The following is a 23976-nucleotide window of genomic DNA, read 5'->3' as shown; positions in this document are numbered from 1 at the left end:
AAATTAGAGAAAACCCCAAAAGAGAGTAAAAATGGAACCCACCACCGACAGAACGATTCACCGTCGGCGTCACGACTTTCCCTTTATATAATTTATCCACCAATCCTCCTCTCCTCCCATGCAGAAATTATAAAACCCACTGGAAATTTCCTATTTCCCGGGAGTGATTTTTTATTTTTGTTTTTGACATTTCATAATAGAGTACTTCTTTTACACTGGTTAAAATGATTCATTTTTAACGGTTCGAGTTTTTTTTTTCTTCTAGTCATTGGCTACTTTGTAGTTTTTAATAGATAGCCACACTAAAAAAACGATTTAGTTTAAAACTACTAAATTAATCTCTTTTAACACAGAAACAAAAAAAACTACTAAAATAATCTCTCTTGTTTTTTATCTTACTATAATAATCTCATTTACTAATAAACTTTTTTTTTGTATGTTTCTACTAATTCCTCTGGTTAACACAATTACACAACCGTTAAAAAAAAAAAGAAGGATTGAATACAAATCGGAACATGGTTGTACATGTATTTAATTATTATAGTATGAAAATAACACGAAACCATTTGAAGATTCGAAAAAATTCAATTAATTAGTTGAAGTTAGCCGAGTTAGTCGGTGGCTTTGTCACTTGTGATAGATCCACGACTACTACACTGAATTATTATTAAGTGTTGACTAATCGAGAACGCGTTTATATTAATTCCTCCTTCCATACTACGTATTATATAGTACTATATACAGTACTACTACTGTTTACATATTCCATATTGTACTGTTAATTATCTAGTTATTTTAGTATATGGTCGTCGTAAATAGTTTACATATTCCATGCTGTACTGTTAATTATCTTGTTATTTTAGTATATTGTTGTCGTAAATAGTGTATCGGTCTATAATCTAAGATATTGGATGGCAAATAATACAATCAGCACTCCTAAAAACTTCATTTCTGATAAATCTACAATCAGAATCTATCTTACATTATGTAGCATTCTTCTCTAATTCTTTAGATCCTTTAACTGAATGAATCACAATTATCGCCGGATCTCAGAAGAAGGGTCATAACGTAACTTTGTTGTATTGTGCGTTAAGAACCATATACTTTTGAATAAGTCTAAGTTGGAAACTCACCTTCCCCCATGTGGAATCTGTTAATGGTGTATCATCTTCCCCATGTGTCATTTAGGTCTTTTTACACCACAATATTATTTTCTTTTTATTTTAAAGAATATGAAAAGTTGAAAAAGTAGCAACTTATTGAGTCAAAATCGTTGCCCAAACAAAAAAAAAAAAAAAAAAAAAAAAAATTGAGTCAAAATCAATTCAATAATAATTTGTTTCTGTGTTTGGCTGAATTACATAATGGCTAGCAAAGGCAATGAATTCCAAAAAACAAAAAAACAAATGTGCATAAAGATATTATTTCATATATAGCATTATATTAACATATTATGTTTACTTTTTTGATCATCCAAAATGTTAGATAAACTTGATGACCAGTCATAATCTAAATTTTGTCATGAGAATACTACTAGTAGCTCAAGATATATTAAGCTATGTTCTAAGTCTTAATCCAATTTCTTCACCAAAATGGTTAACTTGTTTCATAATCAGGTACTTGATTCTAACAAGTAGAGCATAAGTAGTTGAAGTAACAGATGGATGACTTTGCACAGTCGAATAACGGATACTAAGACTATTTTTAGTGGAGGAACGGTTAATCGATTCTCAGAAAACAAAAAAAAAATATTTTTATTACATATTTCTTTTATTTATTTATTTATAGTATGTATACGAATAAATGAATGACATGTGTCAGTTTCAAGCAAGCAATGGTTTCTCAAAGTACTCCACCAAGTAACGTTTCTTTTGATTTTCTCTTCTCTCTCCTCTTTTAATTATTTGTTTAATAAAAGCAACACAATGAACAACCTCCAGTAATCATGCCCTTAGTATCGTAGAAAACAATTCTAAACGTTATATAATAACATCAACTGTTTAAACAATTCGTAGCATACTAATTTCTAATCACATGTCAAAATTAATATGCTACATGTGACTAGTAATGTTATTTAGATCTATACTTAGTGGAGGTTATTGGTTTGAAATTTGAATAGAGTTTTAAATATTTTAAATATTATGTAGAATCTGTTGTTATTAGATCAGGATTTTGTTAAACTATGTTAAAATTTAGGGGGGTGTATTAGTTTGTGATTTGTAAAAAGTCATTTAAAATCCTAACAAATTTGGGTTATTGGATTCAGACTTTTATAAACTCATTAAAAGTTTTGTGTTATTCAATTAAAACAAAATAATATAGGATTGTTAATGAGTTCAATTATTATGTTATTGGTTCATGATTTAAAACATTTTCTTTACAAAATAAAGTCATGCAAAGCATCACAAAAATACAGGGATTGTTTAGAGAACTTTACAAGATTTTAAAAAACTAATCAACAAAACTCTCTAGCAATATACCACCCCCTTAAGTTATTATCAAGTGTCCACTGTTACATTATTGTATAATATGAAAGTCTATATTCTTTATGTGGTAAAAGTAAGTTAATTTTTTTTTGAATTTTTAGGGTCTTCTTCTTTTCGTAAAGCTAAGGTTTTTTTTTTTTTTTTCCCTTTCTGGACAGTACAGAAAAGATCACTGAAGCAGAGTACGCAAAATATGAAAACTGATGAGCAATGAGCATGATCAAACTCCAAAACCTCCTAGTTTGGAAAGATTGTTCCTTTGATGAAAGTTTTAGATCATATGAGTTCAAAATCAAACACATAATGGCGCATATACTTCTCAGAGTAACATTTTTTAGTAATTTAGAAGTATAAGAAATCGTACTTCTCTTCTGTTTCACTGTTCCCAACTCATAGTCTCATTCTTAGCTGAGAAACTTAAATATATCACAAAAACGAGTTTGTTGATTTCATAAACCAAACATAAAAAAGAGAACCTGATATGCATAAATAACCTAAAAAGGCTTCAGAAACGCCCCGTATTAGTTCATAAGACCAAAACCAAAAGTGTACAACAAAAGAGTGAGAGCATCAGATGATGATTGTGAATCTCAGTAGCTTCCAACATGTTGCCTAGGTAGTCCTCCTCCATAACTCCCAGACGTCCCTCTGTACTGCCCTTGTGGTTCGTTAACGCTTGGACAGTTTGCAGAAACATGACCACTGTTTCCACAGACATTGCAGCTAGTAGCACCACCACCATGAGGCCCAGAGCCGCCATTACTATACTGATTCCCATGTTGACGCGATTGATGTGCGTGTAAACCGAAATCCCTTCTTTCGACTGATGAGGGATCTCTGGTTCCTGCACTTCCTATACTAGTGTTAACCACCTCAACGGTGTGATGGGATCCTTCTCGCTTTATGGGAAGAGAACTTGCATCTCTGTTCCTGAGTTTATCCATGGCATCTAAAATAGTCTTGGTATCTGATGAATAGTTTAGCTTGTCCACTTTCACAACTGTTGCTTTCACACGCTGTTCGTCGCCATATGTTTCTTCTTTTACCTTCAGCTTCAAGATGTACTTGGTAAAAGCAACCTTACGGATGATACTTTCAAATTTTTCCTCCTCCTCATTTACATACTTCACATGATACAAATCTTTAGCAGACATGCCCATTATCTCTTCACCAGCCTCCTGAAATGCCGTGACCCAAGTAATATCCGTATGGTCCTGTATCTGGAGCTGCAGTATATACCTGTAGTCACATTCATCAACATTTTTATCACACTTTTCACACCTCCATGTGCCATCTCCATTGCTTGTGACCTTTTTGCTGCATAGACGATCACCGTTCATGATAGGACAAGCTGTGTAGCAGAAGTTGTCAAACTTCATGTATATAATAGTGGCACTGACTGTGATCCAGTCTGGTTTTTCTGAGGTCCCTAGTTTCTCATCCTTAATTTGTGATATTGTTTTGCGAACATCTACTCTGGCACTCCCGGAAAACTCCCGAGATATGGAGATACAAGGGACACTCTTTCCTTCTCTCTCAAACCAGTCCTTCAGTTTCAGGGCTTCAACAAAATCAGGGTCAATGAACAGTTTACTTGATCCAATGGTGCTCACTGCCTTTCCGTTAAACTCACTGATCCTGCCCGCCTTAACAGCAAGAACCGGAAAGCCACCAGAATCACAAATATTTTGCAGCCTTTGTCCTTCGGCATTGCAGAAGTTACCCCACATAGTTACCTCCACACTTCGACCAGACATATCCTTTAACTGAAGTGATCTCTTCTGTGTTTCAGTTCCGTTTTTCTTCATTATTGCAACAGTAGTACTGATAGATGACACAATACCAATTACATCAATGATGCTGTTGGTCTCCATGCTTTCAATATCACCTACGGTACGGAAATGGAATTGATGGTGTGGAATGATTCCAGCATCCTCCTCATAACATTGTTGTATAGTTGATGCATTATCCAGCGTGATCTCGTAATCATTGGGAAGATGATTAAAGTTCTTCTGGGCAGGCCGCAAACTTCCCCTGGAAATCAGATAAACATTACCAACAACAATCTGGTCATAGAACTGATCAGCCACAGCGTTAAAACAAGTAACACGTATCTCTCCGCCATCAGCATCAAGAAGATCAAAGCTGAACACTTTCCCTTGCCCACGGGGATTACTGTATTCCCTAAGTTCTGCTTTATTCGTGACTCTGGCCTTGATGGTCCACCTACCTGAGTACGGGCTAAGACCATTAATTGGAATTATCCTAGGAGGTGCTTCGTTCCTTGCCACTGGTCCCCTGTTTGCATACATTGGCGGTGGTGGTTGAGGCTGATAAGTAGGCTGACGAGGATAAGTGGTTGGAGGATCACGCGCATAGTCCTGCCTAGGGGCTCCATGACCTGCAGACGGATTGCTGTATGCTCGAGTGGAAGAAGGTGTTGATGCAGGAACACTAGAACCAGTACCAAACACTTGCCTTTGAACAACTTGAGGTGAAATAGCTGCATTACTTCTCCCAGTCTCGGTATTGATTACTTGACGGACACCACTAGACTCACCCCTACCTTGTTGCTCAGAACCAGTTGTATTCAACTTAATACCAGAATCGGTTCCACGTTGATCACTAGGCTTTATTGGAACAGGATTCCCAATTATATCAAACTTCACTTTTATCACCTCAAGTACCATAACAATAACAATCCTGACATCAAAAACGAATCATAATGAATTAATCTGAATTATTAGTACTGCATTGGCTATATATAGTACACTAATCTAAGTGAGAATGATAAAAGCTTCACATATCCTAACTTCAAGAAAACTTTGTTCACAGATCAAACATAAAACCACAAAACGGATTAAAAAAATCACCTTCGCTGCTGGACGATACTACCGACGAAATGAGTAAGTCTAATAATCGAACCGGATTGAAGAGAACCATCTTTAACAAGATTGTTCAGATCAGCTCCGAGCATTCCTTGATGCAAGTGCGTCCCATCTGATAAAACCATCCTAAACCTCTCACTCGTTGGATTTTGATGAGCCTTAACATGCTTCAAATCCGTCACTTGTAGCACCGGCATCATGTCATTCTCACTCGTCACTTCTCCACTCATTATCTTCCCGATTGCTCCCGCCGTCAAACTTACCTCCATCGTTATAGGTATAAAACCCTAGAGACAAGATTGACCCAGAACAAAAACTCAAGCCTTTACAAACCCAATGGAAGCAATTAGAGAATCGATTGACCCACCACACCCAAACACGATTCGAGGAGGTAAAGTGTGAATCTTTATGAACGAATCCGAAATTGAGGTAACGTTGGGAAAGTAGAAACAGATTGGTCTGAAACTATAGGGACACAGAGGTTGAAGAAGATGAAGAATTGGGTGAAAAGGTATGACCTTTACGCTCCTTTTGAGAGGGAAACTGTATAGGGTTTCAAGAATTTGGAAAATCGCAATCGAATCGGAGCCACGATGTTGATTTTATTTACGGATTTGCCCTTTTCTCAAAATTCTCAAGCAAGCTTCGTAAATCGTGCAGACCGGGCGTCGTGGAATGTTTTCGGAAAGACTTAAAAGTCCAAAAACAGGCCCATTTAAAGCCCAAACATATCATGTGGAACACGTGGCATGTGTAATGCTGAGTCAGCATCACATTCACATTGTTGGATCAACCTTTGTCTGAAAATTCATTTTTAGTTTTAATTGCATTTATTTTACAACGATAATCAAAGACTCTGAAAGGGGGAGAGAAATAAAGAGAGGAGCGATTTAAAAAAAAAAAAAAAAATTCTGTATGATTTGATTTTCCGGTGACCGTCGTGATTAGATCACCGAGAGAAGATGGAACCTTCGATTTCTTTGTTCTGAGTAAAAACTCACTCACCGGAGAAGAAAGCTTTAAAAATGGATTCCGAAGAAACGGTGACGACGACGACGACGACAAAGAAGCAAAAGAGGAATTTGTCTTCGTTAGCTTTACGATTCTGTACAGTGATAGTCTTCTCGATCACCAGCTTCGTCGTCTTATCGTTGTTATTAGGGGTTTTTGTGATTTTCATCGGTGAATTGTGGGTTTATTCTTCTTCTTCTTCTGCTGCTGCTTCTGCTTCCGCGTCTCTTCATTCCCGCTGCAAAATTGTTTCCAGCTGTAAGTTTCCCGAGTTCATCATCAATTGATTCCATAGATTGATAGGTTTCTTGTGTTAATTTGGGGTTTAGTATCATTTTGATGGAGAAACTGATGTTGGTTCTACTTATCTATTGATGTAGCTGTTGATCTTAGGTCTTCTAAAGTGTGTGGCATTGGATTATTGAACATCAAAGCACAACATGTCTTTTACCCTTTTGAGAGAGATAAATTCAGATGTCGGTATGATTACTATTGGGCTTCTGTCTTCAAGGTTGTGTTATATATCAGCAAAATCTGTCTTTTGTTTTTCAAAGTAGAGCAATTTACTTATATCCCTTCATGGCATTCACAGGTAGAGTATAAAGATAACTTAATGGGTCAAACACGGCTAGCGTTTTCAGAAGCACCTAATGAAGCCCTTCCTCCTGAGTGTAGACCTAACTTTGGTGCTGCGTTGCTTACCAAAGATAACTTCAAGGCATGTTTTTTATTTACCATATAGAATCTCTCTGACTTGGATGATATAAGTTGGTTTAACTGTTCTTTGTAGCATTGTGTTTCTGATGGTGAATATCTTTGTTTGTCCAGGTGAATGAGACTTACGATTGCTGGTATACATTAGGGATTCCAAAAATAAAGCTTTATCGTGATAGCTTTTTCGGTTGTCCAGCAAATGATCTTTCTTTCACCGACATTGTTAAGCAGTACACTATTGTGTAAGTTCTTATGTTTTCTCTCATTTCTATACATATTTTTATCATAGCTAATTACATACAGAATATAGGAGAGTGATGAAGCATAATAGCCATAATAATCTGTAATAGGACAGTGGTTGAGGTGTTTGTTTTGTCGAAAACATATACGAATGTTCTATCATCTGTTTAGTTTCTCTGTCTTGTCTTGTCTTGGCATTGTTATTCACCAAATTGTTTCTCTTTCATTGGTTTTTCTCCAGAATCTCTAAGCTTTTACAGTCATGGCTTAATGGAGAAGCAACACCAAAGTACTGGAAATATGATGTGATCGCTGGCATTGTCTCTGGCTTCGCAACTTCCATGATCACAGTCTTCATCGTACGGATCTTAAGGCATGCAAAATCTTGGTTCCCTCAAGCTTGTTGTTCAGTTAAGAACCAGTTTTCTAATGTGAATCTCTTGGTACAAGTGAAGCGTGCTTGTTTGGTACTTGTTTACTTCTCAGTTCTCGGATGGATGGCGAGACAATACTTGAAAATTCTTTTTCCAAAGGCTTAGAAAAAAACATTACTTGAGAGTCAGTGAGTGGGTGTAATGATTCGTAGACAGTTGTGTGATGTAATCTTAAATCATTTAAAGCAAAAGAAAGCAATACAGGATTGATTGAACAGCCTAAAACCACAATCTGTTTTACCAATTCTAAAATGGAAACTGATGGATTCTTTTACAGACTTTTACGAACAAACAAAAGTTCTCTGACTTATCTCATAAAATGGATCTTACAACTCTAGTTAAGTAGATACTTCTGATGGATTAGAACAAGTTAAATTATTTGGCTCCTCAGTATCTTCTTCTTCTTGATCAACTTCTGTGTCGTCAGTCTCCTGAAGATGAGAAAGAGCAACTTTTGGCTTTTTAGCTACCTGAGAAGCTTCTTCTTTCCCCTCCTCGTTTCCATCTTCAGAATCCTTTCTTTTTAGATCCTTGGTATCTCCTTCGTTGCTACAACTCTCAGGTTTCACTTCTTCTGTCTTTTTCTTATTGTTTGCCTTAGCTTTCCTCGCTTCCTCTTCACATTCTTCAAGGAAGTTTTGGGTTTCTGCATTACCCGCAACATCTGCTGGATTCTTCCCGGCCTTTGTCGTAGCTCTGACATTTGCTCCTTTCTTAACTAAATACTTGACGAGCTCAAAATGAGAACCTTGAGCAGCATAGTGAAGAGGTGAAAGTCCCTTGCGGGTGATAGATTTCACAGAAGCCCCAACGGATAATAGAGTTCTCACAACTTCCAAATGCCCCTTTTGGGAAGCAAAGTGAATTGCACCCATGTCGTCTACTGCTGCAGCACCAACATCGGCTTTGTTCTTGCATAAGTAGCTCACAACCTCATTATGGCCTGCCCATGCTGCTAAGTGTAGTCTATTTCCCCCAAGAGAACATGATGTTAAGGACAAAGAAATGGACAACACAGTCATACAAGGAAAAAAAGAAAAGTAGATCACTCTTCCTGAAGCAGACAAACAACCAGCTAAGTCAAATCTATCATCTCTCTAGCTGTAAAATTCTCTAACCACATAGCTTATAAACTTGGCTATTTTCCATAACTCATATGTGAAGTATCAAGATTAAACACCTAGAAAGACCTGTTAACAAAGAATGGGAAGGTAAGGCTATATCAACATGTAAATACAATACAAGCAGCTTACTCTTCTCAGCATAAACGTGCTTACCTATCTAAGCCTGTAAATTCCCGAAACAAATGATACCTAGGTTTTGAAAACAACACGGAGCTCGCCGTGAACCCTAACTAAGGCCGTGCCAAATAACATTCAACAATCATAAGAGAAACGAAACAACTCGAGAGAATTTAAACTTTCGCGATCAACCAGAATCAAAATCGAAGAGGAGTGATTTTGCTGAGAAAAACAAAAAAAAAAGGATACGGAGTCCGAGAATGCTTATCCCTAGAATTAACAGCTAACGGATTAGAGCTGATTATAGATTGAACTGCCGCTAAATCACCGGATCGTGCTGCGGAGTGAAGATCCGCCGATGCTCCTCCTCCTCCTCTTCCACCGCCGCTTCCACCTACCATTTTCGTCTTTCTCGGTGCTATTCTCCGTCTCCACCTCTCTATTCAGCTCTTCGTTTCGTACCAGTGAACTATGGCGGTTTGACGGTATCCAAACGGGTTGGTTTGGCGTCAAATTTTGAGCTTAGGCCCAATTTAAGCCCATCTTACTCGAGTCATCTCATTCTCAACGGACCGTTCCCGGTTACATACATTGGTTCCAATAACCGGCCTACGATTTCTTTTTTTTGGTAACAGGTTAAACTTATTACAATTTTCTGATTTTCACTCTACATCGTTGATACAACTTATTTAGAAAAAAGACAAACTGGAACTAGAAAGGGAAAGTAATACATCCAAAGTATGAAGCAAGAAGAGATCCTAGGACCGTGATGAGCCTATCCCTGATAGCACGATCCAAACCTGCTTGCACTGATGAGGCGAAGAGTTGATGTTGGTGAAAATCCTCGCGTTTCGTTCTTTCCAGATAAGGTAGCATGTTGCTTGCAGTAGCAGCTTGACGAGTGTGCCTACACCTGAAAATCTTGGGTTTCTAGTCTGCATGATCCAAGTGGAGATGGAGCCAACTGATGTTGGGGGGTGACTCCAAATTTTTGAAGCAAAGGATTGCCAAATCCCTGCGGAGAAAGGATATTCAAAGAAGAGATGGTCATGTGTTTCCAAACCATTTGAACAGAGCACACAAGCTGCAGGAACGTTTAGTCCCCATGCTCGCAACCTGTCCCTCGTAGGCAGTCTTCCTTTCATCACTAGCCAAAGGATAAAAGAAAATCTGGGTACCCCTTCTTTAAACCAGACCACTTTTTCCAAGGTACCAAAGGGGAGATTGATCGCAGTTGCTCCCAAGTTTTCTTGGAAGAGAAAGATTCTAAGAAAGAGCCTGACCTTCGTCGCAATAGATAAACATCATGGCCCTGAAGAGCGTGGGGTGGAGTGATTGTTGTTAGTGTGATCATGAGTTGCTGGTGCGCCTCTGAGCGAGCTCCCAGCATCCACCATTCACCATTTCTCACCGCCTCCGCTACCTTGGCTTTCTTTCTAATGCGGAGATCCCTTGGTCCATTCTCACCAATGAAAGTAAGTAGAGGACCATGACCTGTCCAATTATCGAACCAGAAAGAAACAAAATTTTTCATCTCTTACTTCACACTTCATGAACTCCATCATATGAGACTTCAGAGAGATCATTGATTTTATTGTCCTGGAAAGCCTTGGAGAGTCTCTTAGACTCCATAAACTCTTTCTTTGCAACATATTACCTCTTATCCAAGCTACCCATAGAGAACCTGCATTTGTAAAAAGATTCCAAATCAACTTTAGTTGAAACACGACTGCAAAGTCCTCCAACAAACGAATACCCAGTCCCCCTTCCTCTTTAGGCTTGCAGACGTCTATCTATGCTACTCTTGCCCTCACTGCCGAAGTGACTTTGTTCTTCCAAAGAAAAGCTGTGCATAGCGAGTCCACTTTGGCATAGAACCGCTTTGGAAGGTTGAACACTGCACTCCAGAAGTTGACCATGCCATAAATGACTGAGGATATCAACCTTATCTTTCCAGCGAAAGATAGAAACTTTACTGTCCAAGCATGCAGCTTGTTTATGATTTTCTCGATGAATGGTTGCAGTGTAGCAAAGGATATTCTCGCTGGATTTAAAGGAAGACACAGGTAATGAGTAGGAAATACACCACCTTTAATCCCTTGCAAGACGCTAAGGACTGCCACTTGAACCTCCGAATATCCCCCAAAGAAAATTTCTGACTTTTCTGGGTTGACATCTAATCCACTGATGCTCTTGAATGTTTTCATTGTTTCAGCAATTCCAGTAAGAGAGTGTCTCGCTTCATCCGAGAAAACCAGCAAGTCGTCAGCAAATAAAAGATGTGTTACCACTGGAGAGGCACAGAGAGGGTGTAGTCTTATGTGTCCTTGGTCTGCAGCTCGTTCAAGCAGTTTGGATAGCACCTCCATAACCATAATGAACAAATATGGAGAGAGTGAATCGCCTTGACGGAGCCCTTTTTCGCCGGAAAGAAACCCGCTAGTTCACCATTGATTGATATCGAGAATCTTGGTTATGAGATGCATTCCTTCACCCAAGTGCAAAGAATAGTTAGGAAGTTCTGAGCTTCAAGCACCTTGAGCACAAAATCCCAACACACCGTGTCAAACGCTTTCCTTATGTCTACCTTGAGCATGCAACTCTTACTACACGTCTCTTTTTGATAATCCCTGATTAGCTTCGACGCCAATAGCACGTTCTCTCCCAGGCTTCATCCTTTTAAAAACGCTGCTTGGTTTGGACTAATGCAATCCTGGAGAAGTGGCTTCAATCTGTTGGCGATGATCTTGGAAATGATTTTATATGTCAGATTGCAGCAACTTATCGGCTTATAGTCATCCACTTTGCATGCTTCAGTTTGCTTTGGAATGAGAGTGATAGCCGTGTTATTAAAGTCCTTCAAAAGTCGACCATTCCTGAAAAATTTCTGCAATGCAGCGATAACATCCGTCCCTACTGTGTCCCAGGATGCTCTGTAGAATTCCACTGAAAATCCATCTGGACCAGGGCTCTTGTCCCTCGGCATTGCAAAGACAGCGCTCTTAATTTCTTCTACTGAGACCATTTTCTGCAGCTCCTGTCTTTGAGTGTCAGTGCATCTGAAAGAAAGCAAATCATGTATCTCGGTTATTGAGATAGGAGATACTGGCATCTCTGTGCATCCTATTATACCCTGGAAGTAATCTGCGGCATGTTCCTTGATATCCTTAAGATCAACAAGCTTCTATCTTCCGTGTCTCTAAGATAGTGAATGTGGTTCCTCGCAGCTCTTTGGGAGGCAGACTTGTGGAAGACAGCTGTGTTTCTGTCTCCAAGATTCATCCAAGTAGCTCTCAATTTCTGACGAAAGATTTTTTTCTCTGCTGACTTTAGAAAATTCCATTGCTCCCTAGCTTAATGTTCTTCCCTAACTGTTTGAGCATCCGGGTTAGAGAGAATATTCCGCTGCACGCTTATGACCTTATCTGCTTGAGCTTTAACCCTTGTTGTAATCCCGCTGAAGTGCTGCTTATTTAAACCCCTGATCACTGGTTTTAATAGTCTGAGAGACCGTACTAGCTTGAACTGACATGTGCCCTGGATCTCTTGCGGGTTCCATGCTTGTCTAACTGACGCATGATAGTCATTGTGTGCTACAACATGGGTGAAAAACTTAAACGACTTTCTAACCTCGCGATTAATAGAAGGCATCTGAAAAAGGCAAGCTGCATGATCTGATTGCAGTGGCGCAAGGAAATCTGCATAAGAGTTTGGAAAGACCTGAGCCCAAGGTTGGTTGATGAACGCATGATCAATCTTCTTTGATGTCGGGCTATCCTTTTGATTATTCCACCAAGTGTAGGTTAGACCTTTCCCTTGGGCTTCAAACAAATCTGCATTCTGCATAGCCAAATTGAAGTCATCCATTCCCGTTGTATCAATGTTCGGCGAGAGATGCTCGGAGTGATGCGAAAGTCTTAGGATCTGATTAAAGTCACCTATCACCGCCCACAGATGACTTGTTAACGGAGTATTACCATTCAACCAATCCAGTTCCTCCTACAACGATTGTCTTTCCTCTGGTAAGTTGTAAGCATAAGCAAAAGAAACCGAGAAATTAATATTATGTGATGGAATATAGATACCGCATGTTATCAACTGCGCCGATACTTTATAGACCACCAAATTGACTGATGGATCCCAAACCAGCACAACTCTTGCTGTAGAATGGTACTTAAAATTTCCGAAAAATTTCCATCCTGCAGGAATCGCTCTTGCTATTCGTCCTGTATTTATTGCTTGTACATACGTTTCCACAAACGCTCCAAAAAGTGGCTTATGGATGTTAATCCAATCCTTCGTTAAGTCCTGACGTCTGGTACTATTCAGACCTCTTACATTCCACACAAAAACATATATAATGTTGGATTACTTAGAGACTGTGGCCTTACGGCCACTCTTCCGGCGCGATACCAGAATAAAAGGAGCTCCATTGTCCTCAGCATCATGAGCTGAGCTATTCAAAGTATTTGTGGCCTCTGCCTCAGTACTATGATTCCTATCTTCCTGTTCTTTTTCAGCAATAGTCATAGTCGTATTCTCAATACTAGTGACTATTGTGTTAGACGTATCCTCAGATGGAGTTCCCCCGTCATTCACAGTCTGTGTTCTCTCCTCCCCTTTTTTGCTTGAAGGATCTGGAGAAACCTCTAAATCTTCCTCCGATTTATCCATCATATTAGCTACATTTCCTGCATCTACCTTAGGCACTTCTTTTACCTTCCACACTGCTGCAGGAGAGCGACTTTGACAAGATCTTCTATTGATTCTAGGTCGACTCTGAGATCGATTTGTCCTAGTTCTGCTCATGGGAGGTACCTAAAGCCACAACTTGCACCGACTTTGGTCGTGACCGTACGCGTTGCATTCCTAACACTTCGGAGGCAAACAAGGGTAGGTAACAGATACCTCAAATTCACGTCCAGAGGATAACCCCATGATGAGCTTTGTTGGTAGGTCCTTTGTAAGATCAACTCTGACCAGTACCTTTGGGACCTCAAATGTTTCCTTCCTCTCTGTTTCAGGAGCCAAAGCCATTGGCTTTCCAACCGTTGTCGCAAGCCTGCTCAGGCTCTTCTTGTTGAAAAGTAAGTATGGTACTCTTCGAAATTCTGCTGTAATTGCAGGTGAGGTAATGCTCGGTGCATCAGGCTCAAACTCAGGCGACCATGGAGAAACAAACATGGGGAACCCTGCTATGTTCCACATGTGCCGGCTGAGGAGTATAGCTCTGGTTCTTTGGTTTGTCACTCGTTGCAGAAACGCACCTGGACCCGTGTTGTGCACAAAGATATGTGGTCCCGTTCTAGCTCACAAGGCATTCACCACTCTGATTACCCTACCCATTTCTGGATAGTTGCCATGAAACTGAGCAAATACGAATTCTTTGAACTCATCCTTTGCCTCCTCAATATTCTCATCAGGGATGAGCACAAAGGGGACACCCGTGATATGTTGTGATGTTGTACCAATTTCCTCCAAATCATCTTTGAGGAGACTCGACCACTTTTTATCCAGAGTCGGCATGGCCTTCCCTGTAGAAATAGCTGATACAGTTTTGCCCAGCGAGTCTGCACCAGTATTTACCACCTTTTCCTGGGATTTTTCGCCGGAGACACATGCCTCAACAGCCGATAGATTCGTAGGTGGAGAAGTTTCATCTTGGGGAGCAAGAGGAGATGTCAGATCTGAGGGGATCTTTTCCGCTGAGGCCGCTGGGTCCCCTGAACCAGCAGCGCCTGACGTAGATGGTGGAATCCCGACAGTTAATTCTTCGGGGGTGTCACATGTGAACGAGTCTACGAGGATTATGGATTTGTCTCCGTCATCTTTCTGAGAAGAGATCCCAGTTATCGCAGAGATTCGAGCGAACTGCGAGGTTCCCGGGATTTGAGATCGAGAGAGAGAGGAGCCTTTCTTTTTCTTTCGCTTTGGCATCTGGAACAATTCTCGTCGCCGGCGTGAGGCAGGCCAACGGCGGCAATTAGGGTTAGGAGACTAATCGCCTTTAAAGTTGCTTCAGGAGAAAGAAAACTTTTTTTTATTTATTTTTCTCTCTACTTTGTACAAGTAATAAATGCAGGACGAATAGCAAGAACGATCCCGGCCTACGATTTTATAAACATACATAGGAAGCAAAGGAGTATTACTTAACAAAATTTATGAAATTGAATAAAAACCATTTTGTTAGTGTAAGGAATTATTTAGTCCACTCTATTCATTGCAACCATTTGAACCTTTGATTCATTAACTAATTATGTTTGATGAGTTTTACTTCTTAATTACGAAACTTAAAAAGTTAACAACAGCCAAAATGGTAAAAAGAAGTATATAAAAAACCTGCTTAAAGTTATATTATTGTGTTAATGTGCCCTTTGGTTACTTCATAAACCATATGAAATAACATACAAATTATTATAATTGATGAGCTATTTATAACTTACAAATTTAATAAACGAAAACATATAATTTATCCTAATTTAATAATTTTGTATAATGCATGTTGTTAACATAAGAAAAATATATAACTGTGGAAAATAAATATTAACTTGTACATTAAGATTGTCTTTTAAAACCCCTATAGGCCAATAATAAATAAGTCAAATATCACATTAGGATTTGTCCTTTTTTAGGGTGTACTCATGTCTAGTCCTGTGACAAACCGAGAGAGAGTGCACTCGTGTCTAGTTTTCTTATATTATCTTGTCGTGTTTTCTTATCATTGTTTAATATTTTTACATTGACGTCGATTCATAGTAGAGTTTATCAATTTACATTGACAAATCTTCCAAAAATATAATATCAAGAAACTGAAACTTCATGAGTTATGCCTAATGTGAATCAAAAATATTTTGGTCAATCATTTTCTAAGAGTACTGACATGATGACATAGGTCTGGTACCAATTTATCATTTGTGTAGTGGTGTTTAAACAATAATATTCGAGACTTTTGATTTGTAAAAAATGGCAGAAAACTATATAATAAACTTGGGAAGTATTTATGTATATGCATATCAATAGGTAATTTATCCATCCAATGTGATGCAATTCATGGGACAAAAAGATTAGGTAGGCCGTAGGATAAAGGTATGAGACTGCCAGCTTTGAAAAAGAGAGACCAGTACTGTATAAGTATAGGTCCAATCTTCATGGGAAGGTTCTATAAATCAATATATCTACAGATCTAGATTTCTGATGATACAAAAAACATAAAATATTTTGTCTTTTCCAATTTATACAATATTATAAAAGCAAGTTGGCATATAATTGAAGTTAGATGCGTGCTGCGTAGTACGGTGATATCATATGATTGATCCATTACTAAAATTATATATTTTGGAAACATCTTGCTCAAATAATGACGTTCGATGAGCAAAACTTGCATACCTTAGGGCATGTGCAGCGGTCAAGGACCGAAAATGGTCCCTCAAATATATTAAGATTATTTTTAGAGTTTCTTAATTTTGGTAGGAGTTTGGTGTCCCTCACAGTTGGTCTCATGAAAAAAATAATATTTTTTTTTTTAAATTAATTATTTAAATTAATAAGTAAAATCATATTTAAGTTTTAATTCAAATAAAACATATAACAATAACACTAATAATATAAGAAAATTACAAAGTTAGAAAAACTTGGAAAAAAAACAAAACATACAATTAAAACATGAAAAATAAAAACATAAACCATAGAAACATCAAAAATTAAAACATACATTTTATTCTCAGCATAAAATTTTTGACATTAATCTTCATTATGTGGAAGATGTCCAAAGTTTGTCTAAATATGCTCAATCAAATCTTTTTTTAACTGGTCATGAACTTGTTTATCCCGCATATGTGTTCGACGAGTAATCGTACTGCTCATATTTGAACCCAAACTGGCGGCACCGACGGTATATGTTTGATCCACATCTTCTCCGTATTGAAACTCAGAAAGAATGTTTCTGAAACTGTATGTTTCTCGTTCATCCTCGACAATCATATTATGCTGTATTATGCATGCTCTCATAACATTTGCTATTTTGTACTTATCCCATAAAGGAGATGGATTTTTAACAATGGTGAATCTAGCTTGCAAGACTCCAAATGCACGCTCAACATCTTTTCGCACAGCTTCTTGTTTTTTAGAAAATAGAGAATTTTTCATACCTTGTGGAAGCCGGATAGATTGTATAAAAGTGGCCCATTTTGGATAAATACCATCTGTGAGATAGTACCCCAAATAGTACTCCCTTCCGTTGACATAGAAGTTGACCTCCGGAGCATTACCGTTAAGAACGTCATCAAAAACATTTGATCGATCCAGAATATTAAGATCGTTCATAGTACCTGGAGCTCCAAAAAAAGCATGTCATATCCAGAGGTCATACGAAGCTACCGCCTCTAACACGATTGTAGGTTTTCCGGTTGATCGTGAATACATCCCTTTCCAAGCTGTTGGACAATTTTTCCACCCCCAATGCATACAGTCAATGCTCCCAACCATACCGGGAAATCCACGTTTTTCATTTTGATAGAGTAGTCTCTCTAGGTTGTCTTGTGTGGGGCGTCTTAGGTATTCATCGCCAAATAACAAGATTATTGCGGCGGTAAACTCGTGCAAACATTTCCGAGCTGTTGAACCACCAATTCGTACATACTCGTCAACTGTGTCGGAGGCAGTACCATATGCCAATTGGCGAATGGCTGCAGTACATTTTTGTATAGGTGACACACTAGCACGACCGGTTGCATCCTGGGATTGACGGAAATACTCGACTTCTGTAGAGAGACGTTGCACAATACGCATGAACAATGGCCTGTGCATACGAAACCGTCGCCGGAATAAATAGTCCGGGTATGTTGGAGTATCACTGAAATAATCATTCCATAGATTATTGTGGCCTTCTTCTCGGTTTCTTGGGATATAAATCCATTTCTTTGGCTCTATTGGTTCTTGAATGAGATTAGAATTTTCGGCATAATTATCAAAATATGCATCAAAATAAGCATCAAGATCATCCCTACCATCTCTTTGGTAGTGGTAATGGTTTGATGAAGATGACATTTTTTGAAGAAAAAAGATGGAGATCGTATTTTGATATTGAGGTGAAATGGAGTATAGAAAAAGAGTTAATGCGATGAGAAGATATGGTTTTGCATCATCCACAAACGAAGTATATATAGATTAAATGACATGAGAAGCTTGTGACAATGGTTGAATGACTATTTTGCTTGTGACACATCGAGACAAATGACACAAGGAAACAAATGCCTAGCTTGTGACAATGGTTGAATGACTATTTTCCTTGACTGTTGAGAAGATCTAAATAACTAGCGGACTGACTGAATGTATTGTAATAACTCATAGGAATAAGAGTTTGAGATGATTAGGAAAAGAGGGAAGTATGGTATCGTGTTTAAAAGAATAAACAAGAAACCAAGAAACAAAAACGAGAGATAGAAGATGATTAGGAAAAGAGGGAAGTATGGTCTCGTGTTTAAAAGAATAAACAAGGAACCAAGAAACAGAAACGAGAGACAGAAACAAGGAAGAAACAAGGAACCAAGAAACAGAAACAAGGAAAGAGTTTGAGATGATTAGGAAAAGAGGGAAGTGTGGTTTCGTTTTTAAAAGAAGAAACAAGGAACCAAGAAAGTATGGTTTCAACTGCCTACTTTATGACCAAAGCTTCAACTACCTAAGTCTAATCACAATTTATGACAACAAACATCAAGTACACCAACTACATTTTTGAAACTTTTAGTTACACAAACTTAGTTATACTGTCAGTTACATATATTAATGCAAATGCAACAATATATATACTCGCAGCTTTATATAACTAGCTTTAGTTACATATATTAATGCAAATGCAACAATATATATACTCGCAGCTTTATATAACTAGCTTTAGTTACATATATTAATGCAAATGCAACATTACATATACTCGCAGCTTTATATAAGCAGCTAAAGATACAAAACATATGAACTAGTCTACCAAATCATATGAACTAGTCTAAAGATACACTTGACGAATCTAAAGATACAAAACATATGAACTTCTCTACCAAATCAAAAAATGATACCACAACATACCCCAAGTATACAACAAACAACAAGAAATTGACATTTTTGATGCTAATAGAATCGATTATTTACCTTTGACAGGGTGATTGGTTGCTACTTGTTATGTGATTTATCTTTATGTGAGGCTTCCTTTACGTGTGGCTGAGGAAACTCATAACAAACAAACAAGTGCAATGTTAAACTCGGTTTAACATAAAACAATCAAGTTTCACAACAAATAAGCGCAATATTAAAACTCGCTTTAATTCATAAGAAAGGCTTGACTTACCATGTAGGAATTGACTAAAGCTTTCTATCCCATTCGAAATACGACCAAAGCAACAAATTTTATCATTTGAAATCTGCATCCCCAAATATATTTCGAAGAATTAGAAACAATTTTAAGATAGTTATTAAATCATAAACTAAAATCAGGGAGAAACTAAATCGAAACCATAAATCAAAACCCCTAAAAACTAAATCGAATCCCTAAATCAGAACCCCTAAAAACTAAAACGAATCCCTAAATCGAAACCCTAAATCCAAAACCTAAACATATTAACAAACCCTAATTCGAAATTAAAATCAGAGAGAACATATACATAGAGATAGACAACAATCGAATCAAAAATCAGAAACAAAACTTTTGAATCACATAAACAATTGCCTTAAACCGAAAAAGATAATACATCAAAAATGAAAATCATCCAAGGAAACGAGGGAAGAACACAAACCTCTTCCTATTGCAACCGATTGACGGCAGATTAACCTTTGCTTTACCCAATTTTCAGAGAAATCCCCCTTCTGAATCAAATCGCCTTCGAGAGAGACAGAGGGTAAAGAAAGAGAGACGGAGAGGAAAAATGTCGCGACCCAACAATTTTTTTTGGTTCACCCTTACCCTAATTCCACGAAACAATAAAACCGCGCCACGTGTCTTGAAGGACGGATGAAAAAACGTCGCGTGTGTAGATACGTTTCTCTGATATTAATTTCATTTCCATTTAAATTTAAATGTTTTATTATGTGGGACGGTGTGTGGGTATGGTGATGCACATGCTCTTACTAGTAACTACACTCTCATAGTCTTTTGGGCTGTTCAACTTTCATATGATATATGCATTTTTGTACCATAAATTTAAGTACAATTATATTCGCCTATTAAGTAACAGTTCCTAGTAAAAAGTAAAAACTAATGTAAAATTTTTGAAGTAACAATCACAAACGAGCCTGAAATCATTGTTTATATCTAGATTAATATATGCAGGTTTTTATTATAACGAATATCTAATCCACATAACCAGCCAATTCATCATAGTCATACATACGTATTATCCTTCCAATTATGGTCTAGCTACTTTATATAATAAAAATATAAACTCCAATCAAAAGGTCAAGAACAAAACAAATAATTGACACACAAAAAAACAAAGATATGGATAATGGAGTTTGGGATATCGTAGCTAATTCCATACAGATACGGAGCCCTACGATTCCACTCTATATATAATTGATATATAAACATATATATATATATAAGCATTACTATTTGACAAAAAAAAATTATAAACATTAAAGCATTTTGAAAAACTAGTACTCGATATAAACTATAAAATATTATTGTCAATCAGCCATCGTCATGTGGGGCAAGCACTCCTTTCAAGTTGATACTTTGGTTTAGTCTTTGTAACGTCAGGATCCCAATAGTAATATTCCTTTTTTAACGTCACTTAATAACGTAAATAAGTCACGATCGTTTATCCTCATCAAGATATATTTGAGTTTGATATTCAAACTAATTTCTAAAAGCAAATGTGAAATGTATATGTTACTTTTGACATTTCGCGATTAAAACATGCATAATGGTTAACCATGACATGAATAATAGTAGGAAAAGTCGACCATTAATGCCCTAACAATACCCCTAATCAGTCCTAATTATATGATAAACTTAAAATCATTCGAACAACAAAATCTATTCATAAACAACAATTATGATATGAATCTGGTTAATTAGAAAAATAAAGTATCCAAAACCAGGTAAACGTAACATTACTAATAATACTATTAGTTTATCGTATGTATATAAGTGTATTTTCTTCACGCGTTTTGCTTGTGTAGTTACGTACGTGAAATCCATTTAATTTTTATATACATACTTGTTAGAATTAGATACATACCAATATACCATTGTTTAGCATATATATATACTGCCATTATTCATACCAATGATGATTGTGCCGTGCTCCTACCAATCGTTCTGGATGAGGATATCATCCACTTACTACTTCCATAATATTAATATCTATATATAAAAAAGACAGAAATTATAGAGGAAAAAAAAAGCTTTGTGCGAAGGAAAAACAAGAAAGCAAAAGCTATTATTGGTTTATCTCATACTCAGTTTCATGTAATTTTCATTAGATTCGTCTATCAGAATCGAATCTCATTTAAAGTAAGTAATCCACTTTCAAAATATAAAAGTTAAGTAGACAAATAACGCTTATATAAAAATATAAAGACAAGCGGCTACATTATCCAGTTTTCTTTATGGGATCTGCGGGAATATATGCTTATGTTTTGGGAAGATAGTCGTCCTAATTAAAATTTAACTAAACTAAGAACAGTTCCAAAATCCAATGTATCAAATTCAGAACCACATAAAAGTTATCGACGTAATCAAAATTATCTTTCTAATTAAATTATCTAGTACAGTAGGTTTGGCGAAAAAGGGGAAAAGTTTACAATTATGTAGGTTCGACTTTTGAGGAATCTAAGATATATACCGGACCAAAACTTAAGATATTTTAAATAATTGAATCAATTAGAACAAAAATATGTGACTTTTAATACCAGACAAATAGAGCCGTTTGTAAACTATATTAATTTTCTTTATTAAATTATTCATCAAATAAATTTCTTTGATATCTAACTTACCATATTAACTTACTATATTAATTTTCTTTATTAAATTATTCATCAAATAAATTTCTTTGATATCTAACTTACCATATTAATTTGTTAATTATCATTATACTTCACATCTCATCTTTATATATGAGTCTATTTTGTGAAACAAATCAATTATTATATTATTTATTATAATTAAAAAAAAAAGTTTTATTTTCAGATATACCAAAAGTTGAATTTTTAAAAATAAGTATAAATTGTTCAATCTATAAAATATTCAAAGTTTAGTAATATTATTTTTTTAAAAATAAATATTTATTGAATTAAAAGTTTTACTGAGTAATGGGTAAGAATTTGAATACTTAAATTCAATTTCATATTTTTTGTTGAATTTTATAATTTTATATACTATAATAAACGTTAAATAATTTCTTTTGAAATATTTTTAATATATTAAAACTTGATATTTTGAAGAATATCATGAATATTTAAAGATAAAAAATTAGAAACTATAAACGCTCTAATTTGAATTGCTATAGCAATGGTCAATAATATGTCACTATAATATGAAAGAATTTCAAAAAACTAAGTATATTAAAACAAAAAGTATATCATATACAGTATTAAATTACTCATAATATAATAACTTGCATTTTAAAAACTAAATTTACAAAATTATGTCTTATAATGACATTCAAATCATGATGTAGAATATATATTATTGAAATAATTTCACATACATAAACTAATACAATATATTAAAATTTTATTTTAAAATATAAAATATACAAATTTTTGTATAAAATAAAATTTAATCCGTGTTATAGTACGAGTACTTATCTAGAATAATTAACAATATAAAATTTACAAAATATGTATTTTTTCAAGCATCATATTTAGCATATAATTTTATTGCATAATGTTTTATCCAAAAAAACTTTTTAAAACAATCACATAAATTATATTTTATACAAAAATTACAATATAAATAAAAGAAATTTTAACCCGTGCTCTAGCACGATCATAATCTAGTATAGTTCTAAATTAAAAGCTGAGTATATATACATGGTTTATATATGTATCTCATAACTATGCACACACATGTATTTATCAAATTTGAATATGACAATGTTAATACAAAGTTACAAACCACTAATACTCTTTTTTTTTTTTTTTTGACAAAAACAAACCACTAAAATTTAATCTTATATCATCATCTTTTTGTTACTTAATAACAATTAATAATGTATTTTCTTTCATAACAGTAACTAATAGAGAAATTACATTAGTGAAGTTAATCTCACCAGAGAAACTAGCTCTACTCTGGTTTCTGGCGATAAATGTTTTTGCTCTGGTTAGTAACAGATTATCATCAAACACCTATTTCCTTATCAAGTATTATACTATGGAACTGTTACTATTTTTTATTTTTTTTAATAAATATTAAATTATATTCAAAATAAATAAACGTTATACATAGCTTGTTTTAAACTTTTTAAAACTTTTAATAAATAGAAGAAACAAAATACAGAGCCCTTGTACCGGGTAGAGTGTAGCAGCAAACCATGGTTGAAGAAGATGACCCCCTCCTATAGTGCTGAGTCGGTTGCGGACAGTTTTATCAATCAGTTGAAGGAGCTGTTACTAACTATGGAACTGTTACTAACTATGGTAGAAAACTCGAAACGCTTATTTGCACATTCCAAAATTTCATAACGGATGTATTGTTAACTCCAGGTGTTAAAAATTTAGAATTTCCACATTTTTTGTCAGTCATGAAGTTTTTTGGATGCTTATATAGAGGGATGTTTCATGCATATGATACGTGTTCTCGTGATTCTCGCTCTATTTCTGTTTTTACTTTTGCAATATTTTTCCTTTGGTTGTATTTGAATAATAATAAAATTACTGTGCAATAATAAGCATTTATATATATATATATATATGTATATCGGTACAAATTTATAAACATCAAATTATAAAATATATCGTTACGAATTTA

The 23976-nt window shown here is 36.0% G+C and overlaps 6 protein-coding genes across 6 annotated transcripts; 1 reads left to right on the top strand and 5 right to left on the bottom strand.

Moving 5' to 3' along the window:
- Nucleotides 1–2866: 2866 nt before the first annotated feature.
- LOC104731653 (replication protein A 70 kDa DNA-binding subunit E-like) lies at nucleotides 2867–6051 on the bottom strand. The gene is made up of 2 exons (XM_087477511.1): nucleotides 5360–6051; nucleotides 2867–5189 (listed from the first exon to the last, which is right to left on the bottom strand). The coding sequence occupies exons 1-2, from the start codon at nucleotides 5641–5643 to the stop codon at nucleotides 3077–3079; spliced, it is 2397 nt and encodes a 798-aa protein (XP_087333637.1). The 5' UTR covers nucleotides 5644–6051; the 3' UTR covers nucleotides 2867–3076.
- Nucleotides 6052–6142: 91 nt separating this feature from the next.
- LOC104731649 (uncharacterized) lies at nucleotides 6143–7998 on the top strand. The gene is made up of 5 exons (XM_010451086.3): nucleotides 6143–6643; nucleotides 6766–6896; nucleotides 6978–7103; nucleotides 7214–7341; nucleotides 7581–7998. Exons 1-5 carry the CDS (start codon nucleotides 6400–6402, stop codon nucleotides 7876–7878), a joined length of 927 nt encoding a protein of 308 aa, XP_010449388.1. The 5' UTR covers nucleotides 6143–6399; the 3' UTR covers nucleotides 7879–7998.
- LOC104731650 (uncharacterized) lies at nucleotides 7935–11599 on the bottom strand. Its single transcript, XM_087478675.1, has 2 exons — nucleotides 9264–11599; nucleotides 7935–8739 (listed from the first exon to the last, which is right to left on the bottom strand). The coding sequence occupies exons 1-2, from the start codon at nucleotides 9413–9415 to the stop codon at nucleotides 8112–8114; spliced, it is 780 nt and encodes a 259-aa protein (XP_087334801.1). The 5' UTR covers nucleotides 9416–11599; the 3' UTR covers nucleotides 7935–8111.
- On the bottom strand, nucleotides 9773–10159 carry LOC147930483 (uncharacterized). Its single transcript, XM_087476890.1, has one exon. It carries the CDS (start codon nucleotides 10157–10159, stop codon nucleotides 9773–9775), a length of 387 nt encoding a protein of 128 aa, XP_087333016.1.
- Nucleotides 10162–11689, bottom strand: LOC147930482 (uncharacterized). The gene is made up of 5 exons (XM_087476889.1): nucleotides 11622–11689; nucleotides 10959–11453; nucleotides 10802–10911; nucleotides 10672–10698; nucleotides 10162–10508 (listed from the first exon to the last, which is right to left on the bottom strand). The coding sequence occupies exons 1-5, from the start codon at nucleotides 11687–11689 to the stop codon at nucleotides 10162–10164; spliced, it is 1047 nt and encodes a 348-aa protein (XP_087333015.1).
- A 679-nt stretch (nucleotides 11690–12368) lies between these two features.
- Nucleotides 12369–12881, bottom strand: LOC109127943 (uncharacterized). Its single transcript, XM_019233558.1, has one exon. The coding sequence runs from the start codon at nucleotides 12879–12881 to the stop codon at nucleotides 12369–12371; it is 513 nt and encodes a 170-aa protein (XP_019089103.1).
- Between the last annotated feature and the right edge of the window lie 11095 nt (nucleotides 12882–23976).

The sequence above is a fragment of the Camelina sativa genome, chromosome 12 (assembly GCF_030686135.1).
Source record: "Camelina sativa cultivar CO46 ecotype springtype chromosome 12, ASM3068613v1".
NCBI classification, from domain to species: domain Eukaryota; kingdom Viridiplantae; phylum Streptophyta; class Magnoliopsida; order Brassicales; family Brassicaceae; genus Camelina; species Camelina sativa.
Note: the sequence above shows the minus strand (reverse complement) of the source record. Positions and strands in the feature narration are given on the sequence as shown.